Below are 17,525 nucleotides of genomic sequence, written 5' to 3'. Positions count from 1 at the left end.
TTGTTGCTAGGTGGATCTGAGTGGTTGCTAGGGTGTTGCTAGGGGGGTAATTGAGGGAGGGAAGAACTGTGTCAAACGCTGAGGTTAAAGGTCAGAGGAGGAAGAGCAGCTGAATAAACTACAGTCAGTCACTAAACAGAGGAATGCTGGAGAAAGAACTCACACACACACGTTTGTTTTTGTCTCTCTGTTTTTCTACTGAGCTAATGATGTCTTCAATCTCCTAACCCTCACCCATCTCCGTTTTGCACTTTTCCATATGACCAAAACATTGATCTGATCTGAAACTTTATTAACATCGAAAGTACACTGTTAAAAACTTTCACTTCACAGTGATGACATAGAAGAACCTTTTGGGTCTCATAGTGGGGGTCGCGACCCCCGGGGGGTCGTGGGACCCGGGCGCAGGGGTCGCGAGAATGATTTCTATAAAAAAAGTGGAAGATACCTTTTGTTGCCACTCTTTAAGCCTTTCGCACGTGTGTGATCAGTCTATGCTGGTCCCCCCCTGGAGTGGTACGATCACACCGAGCCTTTGAACAAGGTGCTGAAGAACTCAGAGCTGTCATTCTGTTTCACACAAAGGTTTCAGACATTTTTTGTGGCGATGTCCAAAGAAGGTTCTTCATTATAATATAAAAAGGTAAGAAAGAGATCCACTCTTCACGTGACTGAATGATGCTTGCTTTGTGGAAATATCAAAAATGTTTGTGAATATTTTTTGATAAAAAAAGGAAAAATGACCAATGAAAAGCAGATCATCATTCATTCATGGCATCGCGTCACCATGTGAAGAACCGATCGCCTTGAAGCACCTGGGGGGCAGCCAGAATATTTTAAGAGTGTAACTCTAAAAAATAGGCCTATAACCCAACAATTCAGATTATTACTATTAATACTCAAGAATCATTAACCATAACCAAATCTTATATAAAAATAACCAAACATTATAACTCAATCCAACAAAACAAAATACAACTATTAAAAGCACAACAAGGTTCCGGCTGTTAATCAGGGGTTGCATCGCGGGTCTGATATAAAAACCTTAAATTGGTAACAGTTTAACTCTGAAGAACCTCTGTCACAACAATTCAGATTATAAAAGGTAGAAAGAGATATTAATAATTCATGTGGAGAAAAAATGTCTCTTTCTCTGGGCACATGTGGAACCTGTGATTTCACTTAACTAAAAATACATGTTTCTGAAATGCCAGTGAGGTTGTTAAATGCATCTCTGGTGTGTTACTGTGTGTGTGTGTGTGGATGTGCCTGTGTGTTTGTGTGGGGTGGTGTGTGTGTGTGTGTGTGTGTGTGTGTGAATTGAAGAATATTTAGTTTGTGTGCGGTAAACATGAGCTGCGGACACAGAGCAGATGTGTGATGTTTTTATCAGCTGTTTGGACTCTCATTCTGACGGCACCCATTCACTGCAGAGCATCCATTGGTGAGACGGCAAAATTTCTGTTCCGATGAACAAACAAACATCACTGCTGTTCAAAGTTTGGAAAAGAACAGCATTTATTTAAAATATAACTCTTTTCTAACAATATAAGTCTTTATTACTTTTTTAACACACCCTTGCTGAATTAAAAGCATTCATTTCTTTCAAAAGAATTACTGACCCCAAACTTTTGAACGATAGTTTATATTGTTACAAAAGATTTCTATTTTACATAAACATTGTTCATTTTAACTTTATTCATCAAAGAATCACGAAAAAGTATCCAAAAAAAATAATAATTAAGCAGTTTTCTCTTTACTGTTCCAAATCAAATGCATGTTTATATTTTTATTTGTAAAATGTATAAATAATTTATAAAATATAGGAACAAATCATATAGAGACTTCATATTTATTAATGTTTATAACCGGTATATAGCACTTACATAATATAAATATTTTTAGAAACCTTATATACATATTTAAGGTTTCTAAAAAATATATAGTATGTAAATGAATCAGAACACACCCGTAAAATTATTCGTAAAACGTGGCACTCCTCCCTCAATCACTCTTTCTGTAGCCCAAGGGCTGATTTTTAGAGGAATCGCGTTCCATTTCTCTAACTCTGATTGGCTGCCTCCCTGTCCGTCACCCTCTGGCACGCGGTCATTGGCTGTCCGAACGGAAACGAAGCGGTTTCTTCAAGAAGACGGTAGAATTCCTTCCCTGCGTCCGCGAGCTTCAGCAGAGTTCTGCGCTGGAGCGACAGCGAACCCGAACCCGAACCCGAGCGAGATGACCGCGGTGCGTCTGATCCTGACCCTGATTCTGGGCTCCGTTCAGCTCTGCCGAACCGACCCGCGGCCCGGGAAACCCAGTAAGAACCGTTAAATCATTTCCATCACGTATTGCGTTTAAATGTCCAGTCGGATCCGAATCTGAGTGTGACCGCGCGCGAGCGGATCTGAATCACAATCTCTGCGTTAACAAAACAAAACCAGATCGGAACAAGTCCGAAAGGTCGTTATGGACTCCATTGTTTTGGTCTAATACCACACTTCTATAGTAAAATTGTGGTAAATCAATATTAGCCCCTGTGTCATTAAATAAATTAATCAAAAATGACAGGAAGGTTCTGACACTGTAAATAAGCTCCCATATTCATATTTACTATGATTCATTATTAGTATGTGTGGTGTTCTGACCCAGAAACTGTTTATGGTGGTAAATTTGTAAAGAGGAACTCAAAATGTTACAGAAAACCAAAGTAAATCTGTATGAATCTGTATTGTTGTGTCAACAATCATCTCAATATAATAAATACATTTATTTTCAGGCCTTCTCTGCAGATTTGTGGGTACATAAATGTAAAATAAGTGTTCATTCCCTTTTCCAGTAATTACTGGATTAAACCCTCCTGTTGTGTTGAAAAACTGGGTTCAGATTGACCCACATTGGTTTTGATGTAATTTGCCAAAAATATAGGCTTTGAAAAACACTAAAGATTTGTGTAAAAACAAAAAACCTTTACAAAGAAATGTAATGATTTCCATCTATTTTATTGTGTTAGAGGTCAGTTTCAAAATAGACACATACACAAAATTATAAAAAAAAATGACTATTTGTAGGCACAATTTTCACACTTAGGAGCAAATAACTTTTTAGTTCGTGTAAGTTGAATTCATTGCTATTTGTGCCCTTGTTCTCTTTTTCTCAAACTCTTGTGAGGGTAATAAGGGTTTCTCACACTTCCTTTCAGTGCTGCAACAGACTAACTGAGATCAAAAACACTAATAACCAGAAATAACCTTTGACGCATCTTTTGAGTGTGAAGCTCAAATAGAGGAAGAAACAGTGAATAGTTCTTGGAAGATTCAGAAAACGAATCTCATTTTTGGAGTCATCGTTGAGTCTTGAAGTTCTCATGTAATTCATATTTTAGTCTTTGACAAGCTACAATAAAGTTTTTTTTGTTTGTTTGTTTTTTACACAACTCTTTAATGTTTTTCAAGGGTTGAGTTTTAGCAAATTGCATGGAAACTAAAAACCCTGAAGTCCTACCAATTTTTCTGTACATCCTTTTCAAAACAAGTCTATGTGTTGAAACTTTGCATGTGTATTCATAATGCTAAATGAAAAATATCCACCAAATTTCAAAAGGAAATAATCAGTTTAACTAGTATTTCAAGCAGTTTGAAAATATGTATGTGGGTCAGTTTTCCCCAACATAAGTTGTAACAATATTTGCACAGCCTTTCCAGAACACATCTATATGTTAAAACATTGCATGCACATTCATGACCCTAAATGAAAAATAACAAACCAAAATAAAAAAAAAAAAACATAACCAAACCTCTTTTTTTTTAAAGTAGTTTGAAAATTGAGTGTGGCTCAAATTGACCTAAATATAAAACAATATTTGCACAGCCTTTCCAGAACACATCTATATGTTGAAACTTTGCATGCACACTCATTACAATAAATGATAAACATTCACCAAATTTCAAAAGGAAATAATCAGCTTAACTAGTGTTTCGAGCAGTTTGAAAATATGTATGTGGGCCAATTTGCCCCAACATAAGTTATAGCAATATTTGCACAGCCTTTCTGGAACATATCTATATGCCGAAACTTTGCATGCATATTCATTACCTTAAATTTAAATACTCTACCAAATTTTAAGAAGAAATAATATTTTAACCAGTATTTCAAGCAGTTTGAAAATATGCATGTGGGCCAATTTGCCCCAGCATAAGTTATAACAATATTTGCACAGCCTTTCCAAAACATATCTATATGCCGAAAACTTGCATGCACATTCATGACCCTAAATGAAAAATATCCACCAAATTTCAAGAAGAAATACATAGTTTAACCAGTTTTTTTTTTTTAAGTGGTTTGAAAATTGAGTGTGGCTCAAATTGACCTAAATATAAAACAATATTTGAACAGCCTTTCCAGAACACATCTATATGTTGAAACTTTGCATGCACACTCATTACAATAAATGATAAACATTCACCAAATTTCAAAAGGAAATAATCAGCTTAACTAGTGTTTCGAGCAGTTTGAAAATATGTATGTGGGCCAATTTGCCCCAACATAAGTTATAGCAATATTTGCACAGCCTTTCTGGAACATATCTATATGCCGAAACTTTGCATGCACATTCATGACCTTAAATTAAAAATATCTACCAAATTTTAAGAAGAAATAAATATTTTAACCAGTATTTCAAGCAGTTTGAAAATATGTATGTGGGCCAATTTGCCCCAGCATAAGTTATAACAATATTTGCACAGCCTTTCCAGAACATATCTATATGCCGAAACTTTGCATGCATATTCATTACCATAAATGAAAAATATCTACCAAATTTCAAGAAGAAATAAATAGTCTAACCAGTTTTTTTATAATGTAGTTTGAAAATTGAGTGTGGCTCAAATTGACCTAAATATAAAAACAATATTTGCACAGCCTTTCCAGAAACACATCTATATGTTGAAACTTTGCATGCACACTCATTACAATAAATGATAAACATTCACCAAATTCTAAAAAGGAAATAATCAGCTTAACTAGAGTTTCGAGCAGTTTGAAAATATGTATGTGGGCCAATTTGCCCCAACATAAGTTATAGCAATATTTGCACAGCCTTTCCAGAACATATCTATATGCCGAAACTTTGCATGCACATTCATGACCTTAAATTAAAAATATCTACCAAATTTCAGGAAGAAATAAATAGTTTAACCGGTATTTCAAGCAGTTTAATAAATGAGTGTCGGTCACATTGAATCCCCAGCACAACAGAAGGGTTCAAATATATCATCCACCCTTTACTGTAGATATCAAACCATTATAAATATCCAACTCAGAATGAGTAGCAGGGAAGTCAGTGATGTTTTATAACACAGTCTGTCTGTCTGTGTTCAGATGAGCTGTTGGTGATCACCGCCGCCACAGAAGTGAACGATGGCTACCTGAGGTTCATGCGCACCATCCGACAGTTCAACTACACCGTTCAGGTGTCGCATCTACTCATTCCCTCCAAATCTGACATTTCTGTAGTTAATATGACATCCATTTCCAGTATCCGTGTGCAAATGTGTGTTTTATGTAGGTTCTGGGTCTGGGTGAGGAGTGGAAGGGTGGAGATGTGGCCAGGACCGTCGGCGGAGGTCAGAAGGTTCGATGGTTGAAGAAAGAAGTAGAGAAACACAAAGACAAACAAAACACAGTTATCATGTTTGTAGACAGGTGAGAACACAATGCCATGACCTGATTTCTCTATTCTCTCTTACTTTTTGCTCTGTAACAATAGATTCTTTATTTATATGTAACCCTAGTGAGTATGGGGTTTCATTTGTGCCAAAAACACTCGACTGCTTTGTGCTATATATGTCAGCAGTTATTGTGTACCTGTTAAGATAAATTAGCGTGCGTCGATGTGTGTTCTTCATTTTTGTTGTCTTGTTCTGTCATTTATGAAAGGCTGTCATTGTTTTCAAAAATGTGTTGTACAGATGATGCATCTAAGACATCTTCACACCATGTGGGTAGAATATCGTTAACTAAAACTAAAACCAAACTGAAACTAAATTAAATAAAGCCTAAAATTGAAATAGCACCAAATTACATAACATTCAACTAAATAACTTATTTTAAACTTATTTTATTTAAACTAGTTTCCAAGGCAACATTTCAGATTTTTTGATTAGTTTAAGCACTAATTAAATCTAGCATTAAATCTAAAACCCGACAAAAACAAAAAATAAAATAAAAAAAATTACCCAACCAAATTAATAAAACTTTAACTGAAATTAAAATGAAAACAGAAGATAGAAAAAATAAAATCTTATTCAAAATATTAGCAAAAAAGAATAGTATAGTAAATAATATAATAGTATAGCAATAATACTAAAATAACGCTTTATCAAACAGATAATTCTAATACCAAAATAAAAGTCTGACAAAAATCTGCCAGCAAATAAACTATAGAAAATGATGACATTCAATTAGCTTTTCTGTAATCTGTTAAATAACAAATAAACAAATGGAGCTGTTGTTTGATTTTCATTAGAAAAAAGAAATCAGTTGTAAAAGTTTGTGATCAAAAAGAAAAAAATGAATAGTTTTAGAGAATAAAGCAGCATATTTCAAAACTTTGCAATCAGGGTTTGAAATAATGACATTTTCTTCAGTGAATAAAGGTTTTTTATTTTTATTTTTATTTTTTTTTTTCTGAAGAGAAGCTTCATTATTTTGTGTTGGTTTTAAACACAGTGTTGGTAGAGAGGCTGAAGACAACATTAATACATGAATAATTTCTCTTAATAACTACACAGTAACTGTAGACATGGACTAATGTTTACAAAGCAGTCGACTGTTTTTGGCCAAAAATTAAATCTTGTAACTGAACTTTCTATTCAGTGTTTCTGTGATCTTGACGTGTGTGTGTGTGTGTAGTTATGATGTGATTTTAGCGAGCGGTCCAGAGGAGCTGCTCAAGAAGTTCTCTCGTTTCTCTCATCGTGTGGTTTTCTCCGCCGAGGGGTTCTGCTGGCCGGACCAGAGATTGTCGTCCAAATACCCAGCAGTGCATCACGGCAAACGCTACCTCAACTCTGGAGGTGTGTGTGTGTTTGTTTGTGTGTGAGTGCAGTGGAACCCACAGCCGTGAGAGCTGACGCCCATGTCATTGTTTGTGTGTGTGTGTGTGTAGGTTTCATCGGATACGCTCCTGAGATTCACGCCATAGTGAAGCAGTGGAAACACAAAGATGATGATGACGACCAGCTGTTCTACACACGCATCTACCTGGATAAAGAGCAGAGGGTGTGTGCGTTTGTACAGTTATTGACAGAGATCATCTTTACTGGGACGTTATGTAGCAACAAACAGGGAAACAAACATTTTTGTTCATTGAAATAAAGATGAAATCATCTTTAGGATTTATCTTAAGAACTTTTTTAACAATTAAGAATGCGTCTAGTAATGTGTGAATGATACGTGAAGATGTGGATGCTGAATGCAGTTTCTCTTTTCCAGAGGAAGTTCAACATCACACTGGATCACAAATCCCACATTTTTCAGAATCTGAATGGAGCTATAGGTACACACGCACGTTTCTGTGAGGTTCGCTGAAGTCCTGCTGTAATTCTGCCTGTTTAGTGTGATTCTGTCTGATGGATGTGTTTCTTCTGTGTTTTTTCAGAGGAAGTGGTCCTGAAGTTTGAGAAATCCAGAGTCAGAGTTCGGAACGTGGCCTATGACACACTTCCTGTCGTTATCCATGGCAACGGCCCAACTAAGGTAATACATTGATAATAATCAGAAATGTTTCTTGAGCAGCAAAACAACATATTGCTATGTTTAAATATTATTCATTAAAATTACACGGAGAGGAATGACAGAATCTGTGGTGTTGAATCTACATGATCTTTCATTTCTTTAGTGTATTTCATGAAAATTCTAATATTAATAATAAATTATTATAATAATTTATAAAAAAATAATAAAATACAAATGTTTATGAAAATGTTAAATATGTAATAAGTAAATATATTAAAAACTTATTGTAAATAAAAAATAATTTATCAAGATATGTGAGCTTAATTAGAAAATAAAACTGTGTAAAGAGGTTTTTTTTGTGTGTGTGTGTGTTTTATCGCATATTTCATTTGTCACATATTTAAATATTTACATTTTCCAAACAGATTTTAACACAATTATTTAAAGCTTTTAAATTTTTTAGGTGTGAAAATATCTTAGTTTGATAGGCAAAAACATCACAATATTATCAGTAAATCAACTTGAATTTGGGGCAGATCTAACTGTTTATCTGACAAGTGTTCGGGAAACCTGTTTGAAAACAGTCATTATTTGTGTGATTTGCTTTGGATCACTGGTAACATATGAACTATTTGTTGTTGTTGTTGTTGTTGTTGTGTGTGTGTGTGTGTGTGTGTGTGTGTGTGTGTGTGTGTGTGTGTGTGTGTGTGTGTGTGTGTGTGTAGCTCCAGCTGAATTATCTGGGTAACTACGTACCGACAGCGTGGACGTACGAACACGGGTGTGGAATCTGTGATGATGATTTGCTGGACCTGAGCGCTCGGTCTGTGAGTGGATGACACAAACACAATCTGACAAATCTGTGCCGTGTGCTTAAGAAGGATGAGATTGTATGTTTGTGTGTGTTTGTGCAGGACGAGGAGATGCCGCTTGTGCATGTCGCTGTGTTTATCGAGCAGCCGACGCCGTTTCTGGAAGAATTTCTGGAGAGACTCGCAACTTTGAACTACCCACATACACGCATACGACTCTTCATACACAACAACGTACGTACACAACAACAACATACATTTTAAATGATTAAATTCAATTTTTGAATTGTTAGATTTCATTTTCACACACAACTTATGTACACATCGACAACAACGCACATGTTAAATTAAATTAAATTATTAAATTGTTATATTTCATTTTCATACACAATGACAACATGTACATGTTAAATTATTAAATTCAGTTATCGAATTATTTCATTTTCATACACAACTTATGTACACAATGACAACAGCATAGATTTTAAATTATTAAATTAAATTAAATTATTACATTTTATTTTCATATAAAAAATGTAAGTTCACACTAGAGATCGACCAGTATTGATTTTTTTTAATAACCGATATCAATACAGATTATTTGCATGTTTATGTGCCGATATGTAACCGATATGCAAAACCGATATTTTTTTTATTTTAGCGTTTTACTTTTGTTTTTGACACTGATAACATCATCACTGAACGCAGCGAACTGTTTTTCAACTGAACATATTTCTAACACTTTTGTCAATCCTAACTTCTCTTTCATCTACAATTTCAGTCATCTTAAAAAAGGTTATTTTTTTAAAGTTAGAAGTTAGTATTCTTTCATGTTAAAATATTAAAACATTAAATTTCATCTTCATATTACTACAGTGAAAACATAGCGTATTTTAATATAATTTATCGGTGGATCCGATATTACTAAACCAGTATCCAATTGTTGAAAAATATCGGTAGAAATATCGGTTAAACAGATTATCGGTTTATCTCGAGCACACACACAGACGCACTCGTATGGCCCTTCATACGTGATGCGTGTAAGTTTCATGCTAACTGAGGTACATGTCCATACATGTGCTGGTGAAACACACAAGTCGCATGTCCACACACACACACACACACTAACTGTGTTTGTGTGCAGGTTGTGTATCACGAGCAGCACGTGGAGCGGTTCTGGACGCGTCATCGCTCGCTGTTCCCAGGGGTGAGAACTATCGGACCCGAGGAGAACCTCAGACAAGACCAGGCCAGAACCATGGCAGTGTAAATACACACACACACACACACACACACAGCTGATGGTTGAGTGTATTGAATGAGCTGATCTGTCCCATGATTCCATTGACTGTGTGTTTGGGTTTCAGGGAGGCGTGTAAGAAGGACGTCTCATGCGATTATTTCTTCAGCATCGACTCTGATGTTGCTCTGACCAACCCAGATGTTTTGCGGATTCTTATCGAAGAGAACAAGTGAGTGAACATGAGCAGACGTGCCACGTTATGAGTCACATGTTTCAACAGTATCATGTTTTCTATAAAATCATTTTGTAATTTTATTTGATTAAAAACCATCATCAAATAAACCTAAACTCAAAGGTCTTCACTACAAACCCCTAAAATAAAATTTGATTTAAGATGAAGAAATTATGACAAATATATTATTATTTTATAGTAAAATGTACATTGTAAATAAATGTATAAATTATTAAAACATGTTATAATGTATCAAACAAAAGTTTATATTCGTGTGATTACATTTTAAAATCGTAAAAGTTTATGAATTCATTTGATTTACCAGTTTTTTTATTATAAAATTGTAAAACACAATCCAGAAAATTTTAAACTTTATAAGGATCCTTTAAAAAAAAAAGAAAAAACATGATTCCATGAAAACTGGAAAACACAGAATTTAGGAAAAAATAATAAAATAAAATAATAAAAATGGAATTTGGGAGATAAAACAGATTTAATAGGGCTCTTTTATTGTTAAATGATAGTAATAGTAAATTATTACACAGTAAACATTTTTAAAATTTTAAAAAAATTTAAATGTAATGAACATTTAAAACAGAAAAATGTATTGAAATGTAAAACAAAATTTTGGAAAAATAAAGGTTTTTGGTGTGGGAAAAAGATTTCATAGGCCTTATTATTAAAATGTCAGTAAATTATAAAATTGTGAAAGCTTTATAAACTCAATTGATTAGATATGCTTTTTAATCGTTAATTTACCTGTTAATACAGAATGCATCAAATTTCAAACAGACAACACAGGTTTTAGGGGAAAAAACTAAAACTAAATGTAGGGAGAAATGGATTTTCAGGAGTGAAGCTGGATTGAATCAGAAGTGGCTTGTTTCCTCGCTGCTGTTGATGTTCTCTGTCTGTTGTTGGCAGGAGTGTGATCGCGCCCATGCTGTCACGACACGGGAAGCTCTGGTCAAACTTCTGGGGCGCTCTGAGTCCGGAGGGCTTTTACTCTCGCGCTGAGGACTACATCGACATCGTCCAGAGCAAGAGAGTGTGAGTATCATTCAGTGTGTGTGTGTGTGTGTGTGTGTGTGTGTGTGTGTGTGTGTGTGTGTGTGGTGCTGCGTCCTGACGTCCCCTCCTGTCCTCCAGCGGTGTGTGGAACGTTCCCTACATCACTCAGGTCTATCTGATCCGCGGAGAGACTCTGCGCTCGCGTCTGTCCGCCGTCTCTCTCTACCAGCAGGAGGGCATGGATCCAGACATGATCTTCTGCAAGAGCGTCCGCGAGCAGGTGAGCATTTAATATGTTTAATATTATAGGGCCCTATGATTTATGCAATGCGCAAAACGTGGAACGGAGTCACAGAATCCAGTCAATCTAACATGGAGTGTCATTGAATTTGGGCAAAATTTGGATAAACAAATCACAATATAGACTAGTGCCTATGAATATTCAGATTAACTCAAAGAATTTTTGACACATTACTATTGTGCAGTAAAATGCACTTCTCAAAGTAATTATTATTATTATTATTATATTAATATATTAATGTTAATACATTATTATAAGGAGTATTGCACAGTTTCCTGTGTTTTATAGTAAAGCTGTGTTGTGCAGCTAGAAGGTGAAAGGAATTGTTACATTTTCATTTAATTTACAGATTAAATTGTTGTTTTATGCTTTCATTTGATTAACACCGTTTTTATAATACATCAGAAATCCAGAACAATTTAAATATACAATACACTATTTCTGAAAAAATAAAATATTTATAAGGCCCTATTATTGTAAAAATGATTAATAAATTATTAATTAAATTGGGAAGTTTCATGAATTCAGAGTTTTTTTCTCTTACAAACACTTAACTAGTTTTATTCCTCTATATTCTGAAGGTTTGTTCATATTTCATTCACACTGATTTATACAACATTTTATTCTTGAAACATGGTGAAAATGTTTGTTTTCTGTCTGTTGACAGTATTTATGGAGCGATAAAAAGAGAACTCCAGAATCCCTTTAATATGACGACAAAATCTAACATGAATTATGAATCTGGATTCAGATTTCTGTTCTGGAAATCAATGCAAATTAGTGCATATTTATTTAGACAATTCTTTCAGATTTCAGAAAATCAAAATAGTAAAAAAAAAAAATATGTTTGCAGTTAAACATGCACATGTTTGTGTGTTTCCTCCTGCAGGGCGTCTTCATGTTCGTGTCCAACAGGGATGAGTTCGGCCGTCTGGTGTCCTCCACCAGTTACAACATCAGCCGTCTTCATCCGGACATGTGGCAGATATTCAACAACCCAGTGGTGAGAGGTTCACACGTGAAACACACGAGTGCAGAGACACACACATGAGCACAGACTAACCCTGTGTGTGTGTGTGTGTGTGTGTGTGTGTGTGTGTGTGTGTGTGTGTGTGTGTGTGTGTGTGTGTGTGTGTGTGTGTGTGAGATCTCAGGACTGGAGAGAGAAATACATCCATGAGAACTACTCCAAGATTTTTGAGGATGATGAGAACTTCATTGAGCAGGTGACTCTTTAACCCTATAAAGCTACTGTATCATATCATTTCTGTCTCTAAATGATCATCATGATCAAACTCGTAGTGTAACTGTAGCTGCTGCTTCTGGTGTCAGATCTCGAGTGATTTTGATCAAGTAAAGGTCAGAATAACTGCAGTAATATCTCCAGATGAACTCTTACTGGACTGAAGCAGCTCAGCTTTACTTGATTCTCCATCAATCATGTTTTAGAGTCTCAAATCTGATCATCAGGATCTTTTGAGGAGCGTTTGTTTCCAGAAGCTTTACTTTCACTGTTCCTCAGCGGAGGAATGATCTTCACAAGCCTCCAGAACATCTCACATCTTCTGAGGAGCCTTTATTTCTTCATCTCTCCATCACTGCATTATATGTTCGGATCATTTACATCTCATCGTATTATTGGAGATATAGAAACACTACAAACATCAAGATCAAATCACTTCAGTATCTGCTGAACTGTTTTAAAGATCTCACTGATTTACATCACAAGCAGCAGAAGCTGTTTTTTTCTTCATATTCTCACTAGATCAGACTATATGAGCCTTAAAGCCCTGATTGATCAAATATGATATAAAAAAAAAACATATTTTGCTTTAGATTTTCTGACTGTTATTTCATATGTCAAGCTTTGCAGAGTTAAACTGGAGTGTGTGTGTGTGTGTGTGTGTGTGTGTGTGTGTGTTTCAGCCCTGTCCAGACGTCTACTGGTTTCCAGCGTTCTCTGACAGAATGTGTGATGAGCTTGTGGAGACCATGGAGGATTTTGGTGGATGGTCTGGAGGAAAACACAATGTAAGTGACCTCAGTGTGTGTGTGTGTGTGTGTGGTTGTGTGTGAGTGAGTTACAGTGTGTGTGTGTGTGTGTGTGAGTTAGGGCTGTGGGATATGGACAAAAAAAAAACCTATCGCGATTTCTTTGATCAATTTTGCGATTTCGATTTTAATCACTATTTTGACACACACAGACTTGCTTTACAGTCTTAAATGCATTCAGTATGAATTCGAAACATATTTCCAAAAGAAAACAAATTAGAGCTTTATCAAAAAGTTGTAACATGTCTCTAGAACAGACATAAGTCAAAATGTGTTACAAAATGTCTATACCAGTGGTTCTCAACCCGCGGCCGGTCACGAATTCAAATGCGGCCCACGTGCTGAACACAAAAGAATAAACTATAGCCTAATGTTTTTATGTAAAATAATTTTGTTTTGTTTTTCATAGGCTATATTATTTTCAGACATGAGCAGACCTACTCACATAATTAACGCGTTTAATGAACATTTACAAGCGCGCACTTTGGCAGAATTCAATATAAATAGTCATCAACAGCCATTAGTTAAAATTGAGCATCAGAATGGATAAATTTGTTTTTAAGGGAGAAAAATTAAATGTGGAAAATGCCAGCGAAGTAACACATACAAACAAGAATAGTCGCAGTATCAGCAGTGAAAGAGACTTTCGGCATCAACTTTCGGTTTGCCCCGCCACTGATGTTCAGGCAAAAGGAAACACCCATACTACGCAGCAATCATCCTTAACTGGAGAAATGTGGCAAAACATCTCTGGAGAGAACCTCATATTATTAAATTCGAAAGTGCTTTCCATATTTGGATCAACATAGGCTACATTTGTGAACGCACATTTTCTGCAGTGTCGCGCGTCAAGTCATGCTCCCGCGCGCGTCTTACAGACTGCATCTCACAATCGCAACTTCATTCTGCTGTTACTCCTTTAGAGCCGAATTTCACAAAATTGGTCAACTCCCGACAGCATCAGGTGTTTTATTTATGGAGCGCAAAAATATTTCAATCAATGTAATCGATTAGATATCATAATATTTAGGCTATAATATTATAAATCAGGTTGGTTATTGAAGTAATATGTAAATGATATGCGTGCGGCCCGCGAGACTTGCACTTGGACCATAGTGCGGCCCGGTGGAAAAAAAGGTTGAGAACCACTGGTCTAGACATATGCCAAATAATAATAATAATAATAATAAAATAAATCCCGTGTCCAGGGATTTTTTTATCTTGTATTTTTGCCATGCATTGGTCATAGAGCTCATTAGCGGTGCCTCAGGTGTTGAAATAGATTTGTTATACATTATACAGGTTCACACGTACTCCGTCTGCAGTGAGTATACAGTATGTGTATGCGGTGCAGGAGCGCGTTATTGTAACGCGAAAGAACATTAAAATAATGCGCGAGCGCGAATCTATCCGTTCGCACGCAGATTTCCTTTGCTTTGCCACAAAACCAGACACACATGCTCAGATACATGCTGCTCTCGCTCGGAGAGAATGCGCGCACTTAAAACGTGTCTCCTCTCGCTCAAAATGTGTCCTGTTCACTCACAACTCTCTCTATGCTCATGCGCTAGATATTCATTCTTTTCGCACCTTTTTATTTCTAACCTTTTCTGTTCACATCTTTCGCATCTTTTACCGCGTGCAGTGTGAACGCTCTGATCCGTTAACATGGGCTCGGAAAAAAATATACATCACAGTGTGTGAACCTGGAGTTACGTAGGCATATGCCCAGTTTGTTCTGTTCTCGCGCTCCACTTAGGTGCGCTGCATTCTGATTGGATCGGATAGCATACTGCGGGAGGTCGGGCCGCGGAAAATCGTGCTATAAAGCGATTTAGAAATCGCGCACGCTCAAATCGTGATTTTATTACGATTTCGATTAATCGCACAGCCCTTGTGTGAGTGTGAGTTTGTGTGTTTTTGTGTGTGTGTGTGTGTGAGTGAGTTTGTGTGTTTTTGTGTGTGAGTGTGAGTGAGTGAGTTTGTGTGTGTGTGTGTGTGAGTGAGTGAGTAAATCAGCATCTCGTGTGTGTGTCTCTCTCAGGATGAACGGTTATCTGGAGGTTATGAGAACGTTCCTACAGTCGATATTCACATGAATCAGATCCAGTTTGAGAAAGAGTGGCTGAAGTTCCTCAAAGACTACATCGCTCCTGTGACGGAGAAACTCTACCCAGGATACTCTCCGAGGGTGAGACACAGTCTGTTAATGCTCAGGCTAATCAGCATTCTGAATCAACAGTTTGTTTGCATCACTGCTCATATATGTATCAAAATCTTTATTTTAACGTAAGACTTTTTTTGTTTCTGAAAGAAGTCTCTTCTGCTCAGCAAGGCTGTATTTATTTGATCAAAAATATTGTAAAAATTGTGAAATATTATTATAATGTAAAACAGCTGTTTTCTCTGTGAATCTCTGTTGTGACTGTAATTTATTTCTGTGATGTGCAGCTGTATTTTCAGCATCATTACTCCAGTCTTCAGTGTCACATGATCTTCAGAAATCATTCTAATATGATGATTTGCTGCTCAAGAAACATTTCTGATTTATTATTATTAATAGTGTCATGTTTTTCACATCACAGAAATAATTTTTTTTTTTATTATTATTTATTCAAAGTTTTTCAGTTTTATTTCCTTACCTTTTATTTCCTCTGGGGTCATGACTGCAGCATGGTTCGGGGGTGGAGGAATTCTGGGTATTGTGAGCAGGGGGTCATCATTTATTGTGTTTGTTTGGATGTATATATAAATGTATTGTATGGTTCAGTTTTTGTATGTATTTTTGTAATGTCACAGGCTGAGGCTGTGATGAATTTTGTGGTTCGTTATCGTCCTGATGAGCAGCCGTCGCTCCGTCCGCATCACGATTCCTCCACGTTCACCATCAACATCGCGCTCAACAGAAAAGACATTGATTATGAGGTAAACAGACTTTACATTGACCTTGTGTTAAATAGTGTTTCTACCCAAAAACACACAATAAACTCATGTCTCTGTGTGTGTGTGTGTGTGTGTGTGTGTGTCTCTGTGTGTGTGTGTGTGTGTGTGTCTCTGTTTGTGTGTGTGTGTGTGTGTGTGTGTTCTCTGTTTCTGTGTGTCTCTGTTTCTGTGTGTGTGTGTGTGTCTCTGTTTCTGTGTGTGTGTGTGTGTGTGTGTGTCTGTTTCTGTGTGTGTGTGTGTGTGTGTGTCTCTCTGTCTCTGTGTGTGTGTTTGTGTGTGTCTCTGTCTCTGTGTGTGTCTATGTCTCTGTGTGTGTGTGTGTGTGTGTGTTATGTTTCTCTGTGTGTGTGTCTGTGTGTGCGTGCGTGCGTGTGTGTATTTATCTGTGTGTGTGTGTGTGTGCGCGTGTGTGTGTGTGTGCGTGCATGTGTGTGTCTCTGTGAATGTGTGTGTGTGTGTGTGTCTCTGTGTGTATTTATCTCTGTGTCTGTGTGTGTGTGTGTGTGTGTGTGTGTGTGTGTGTATCAGGGCGGAGGCTGTCGGTTCCTGCGTTACGACTGTAAGGTTGAGTCTCCCAGGAAGGGCTGGTCGTTCATGCATCCGGGCCGTCTCACACACTATCACGAGGGGCTTCCCGTCACACGAGGAACACGTTACATCATGGTGTCCTTTGTTGACCCTTGAAGCTCATGTGAACTCTGTCTGTGTTTGTGTGTGTGTGTCTCTGTGTGTGTGTGTTTCTCTGTAAATTAAAGCTGAGATGTTACATATGAGCGGATCCTCACAGATCTGAGGTCACACATTCATTCCTTCAACACAAATCAACCTTAAAGCTTGATGAAAAGAGTATTTTTACTTGATTTTATAGAACAATCGAATCACAGATGTTTTTAAGATCATTAGTCCTGAATAAGCTTTTGTACTCAAGCTTTGTACAAACCGCTTTTAAATTATTTGTTGACTTTTGGAAATAAATATTGGAAACGGAAGTTGGTGTCGTTTACTCGATTATGACTTCTAAAAGCAGATTCTTTATCTTTATTCTTTATATGTACTCTTAAGCACAATTAGAGCAGTTAATTGGTCATTAAACAAAATAAAATCTTATCAATATGATGTGTATCATTTGTGAAGTTTAACTGTGTCACTGCAGGAACAAATAGTGCACAATGCTGAACCAACACCAAACTTTAT

At 36.5% G+C, this 17,525-nt stretch overlaps 1 protein-coding gene across 1 annotated transcript; it reads left to right on the top strand.

Moving 5' to 3' along the window:
- The first annotated feature begins 2,110 nt into the window (after window positions 1–2,110).
- LOC109069691 (multifunctional procollagen lysine hydroxylase and glycosyltransferase LH3-like) lies at window positions 2,111–17,320 on the top strand. Its single transcript, XM_042713830.1, has 19 exons — window positions 2,111–2,320; window positions 5,380–5,471; window positions 5,567–5,703; window positions 6,913–7,076; window positions 7,169–7,281; window positions 7,495–7,558; window positions 7,661–7,758; window positions 8,463–8,564; window positions 8,652–8,783; window positions 9,694–9,815; window positions 9,917–10,021; window positions 10,949–11,074; window positions 11,174–11,315; window positions 12,226–12,339; window positions 12,491–12,562; window positions 13,263–13,367; window positions 15,433–15,579; window positions 16,188–16,313; window positions 16,860–17,320. The coding sequence occupies exons 1-19, from the start codon at window positions 2,239–2,241 to the stop codon at window positions 17,013–17,015; spliced, it is 2,199 nt and encodes a 732-aa protein (XP_042569764.1). The 5' UTR covers window positions 2,111–2,238; the 3' UTR covers window positions 17,016–17,320.
- Window positions 17,321–17,525: the final 205 nt, after the last annotated feature.

Source organism: Cyprinus carpio, chromosome A23, assembly GCF_018340385.1.
Source record: "Cyprinus carpio isolate SPL01 chromosome A23, ASM1834038v1, whole genome shotgun sequence".
NCBI classification, from domain to species: domain Eukaryota; kingdom Metazoa; phylum Chordata; class Actinopteri; order Cypriniformes; family Cyprinidae; genus Cyprinus; species Cyprinus carpio.
The sequence above is the reverse complement of the archived record's forward strand: the minus strand, read 5'-3'. Positions and strand labels throughout refer to the sequence as shown.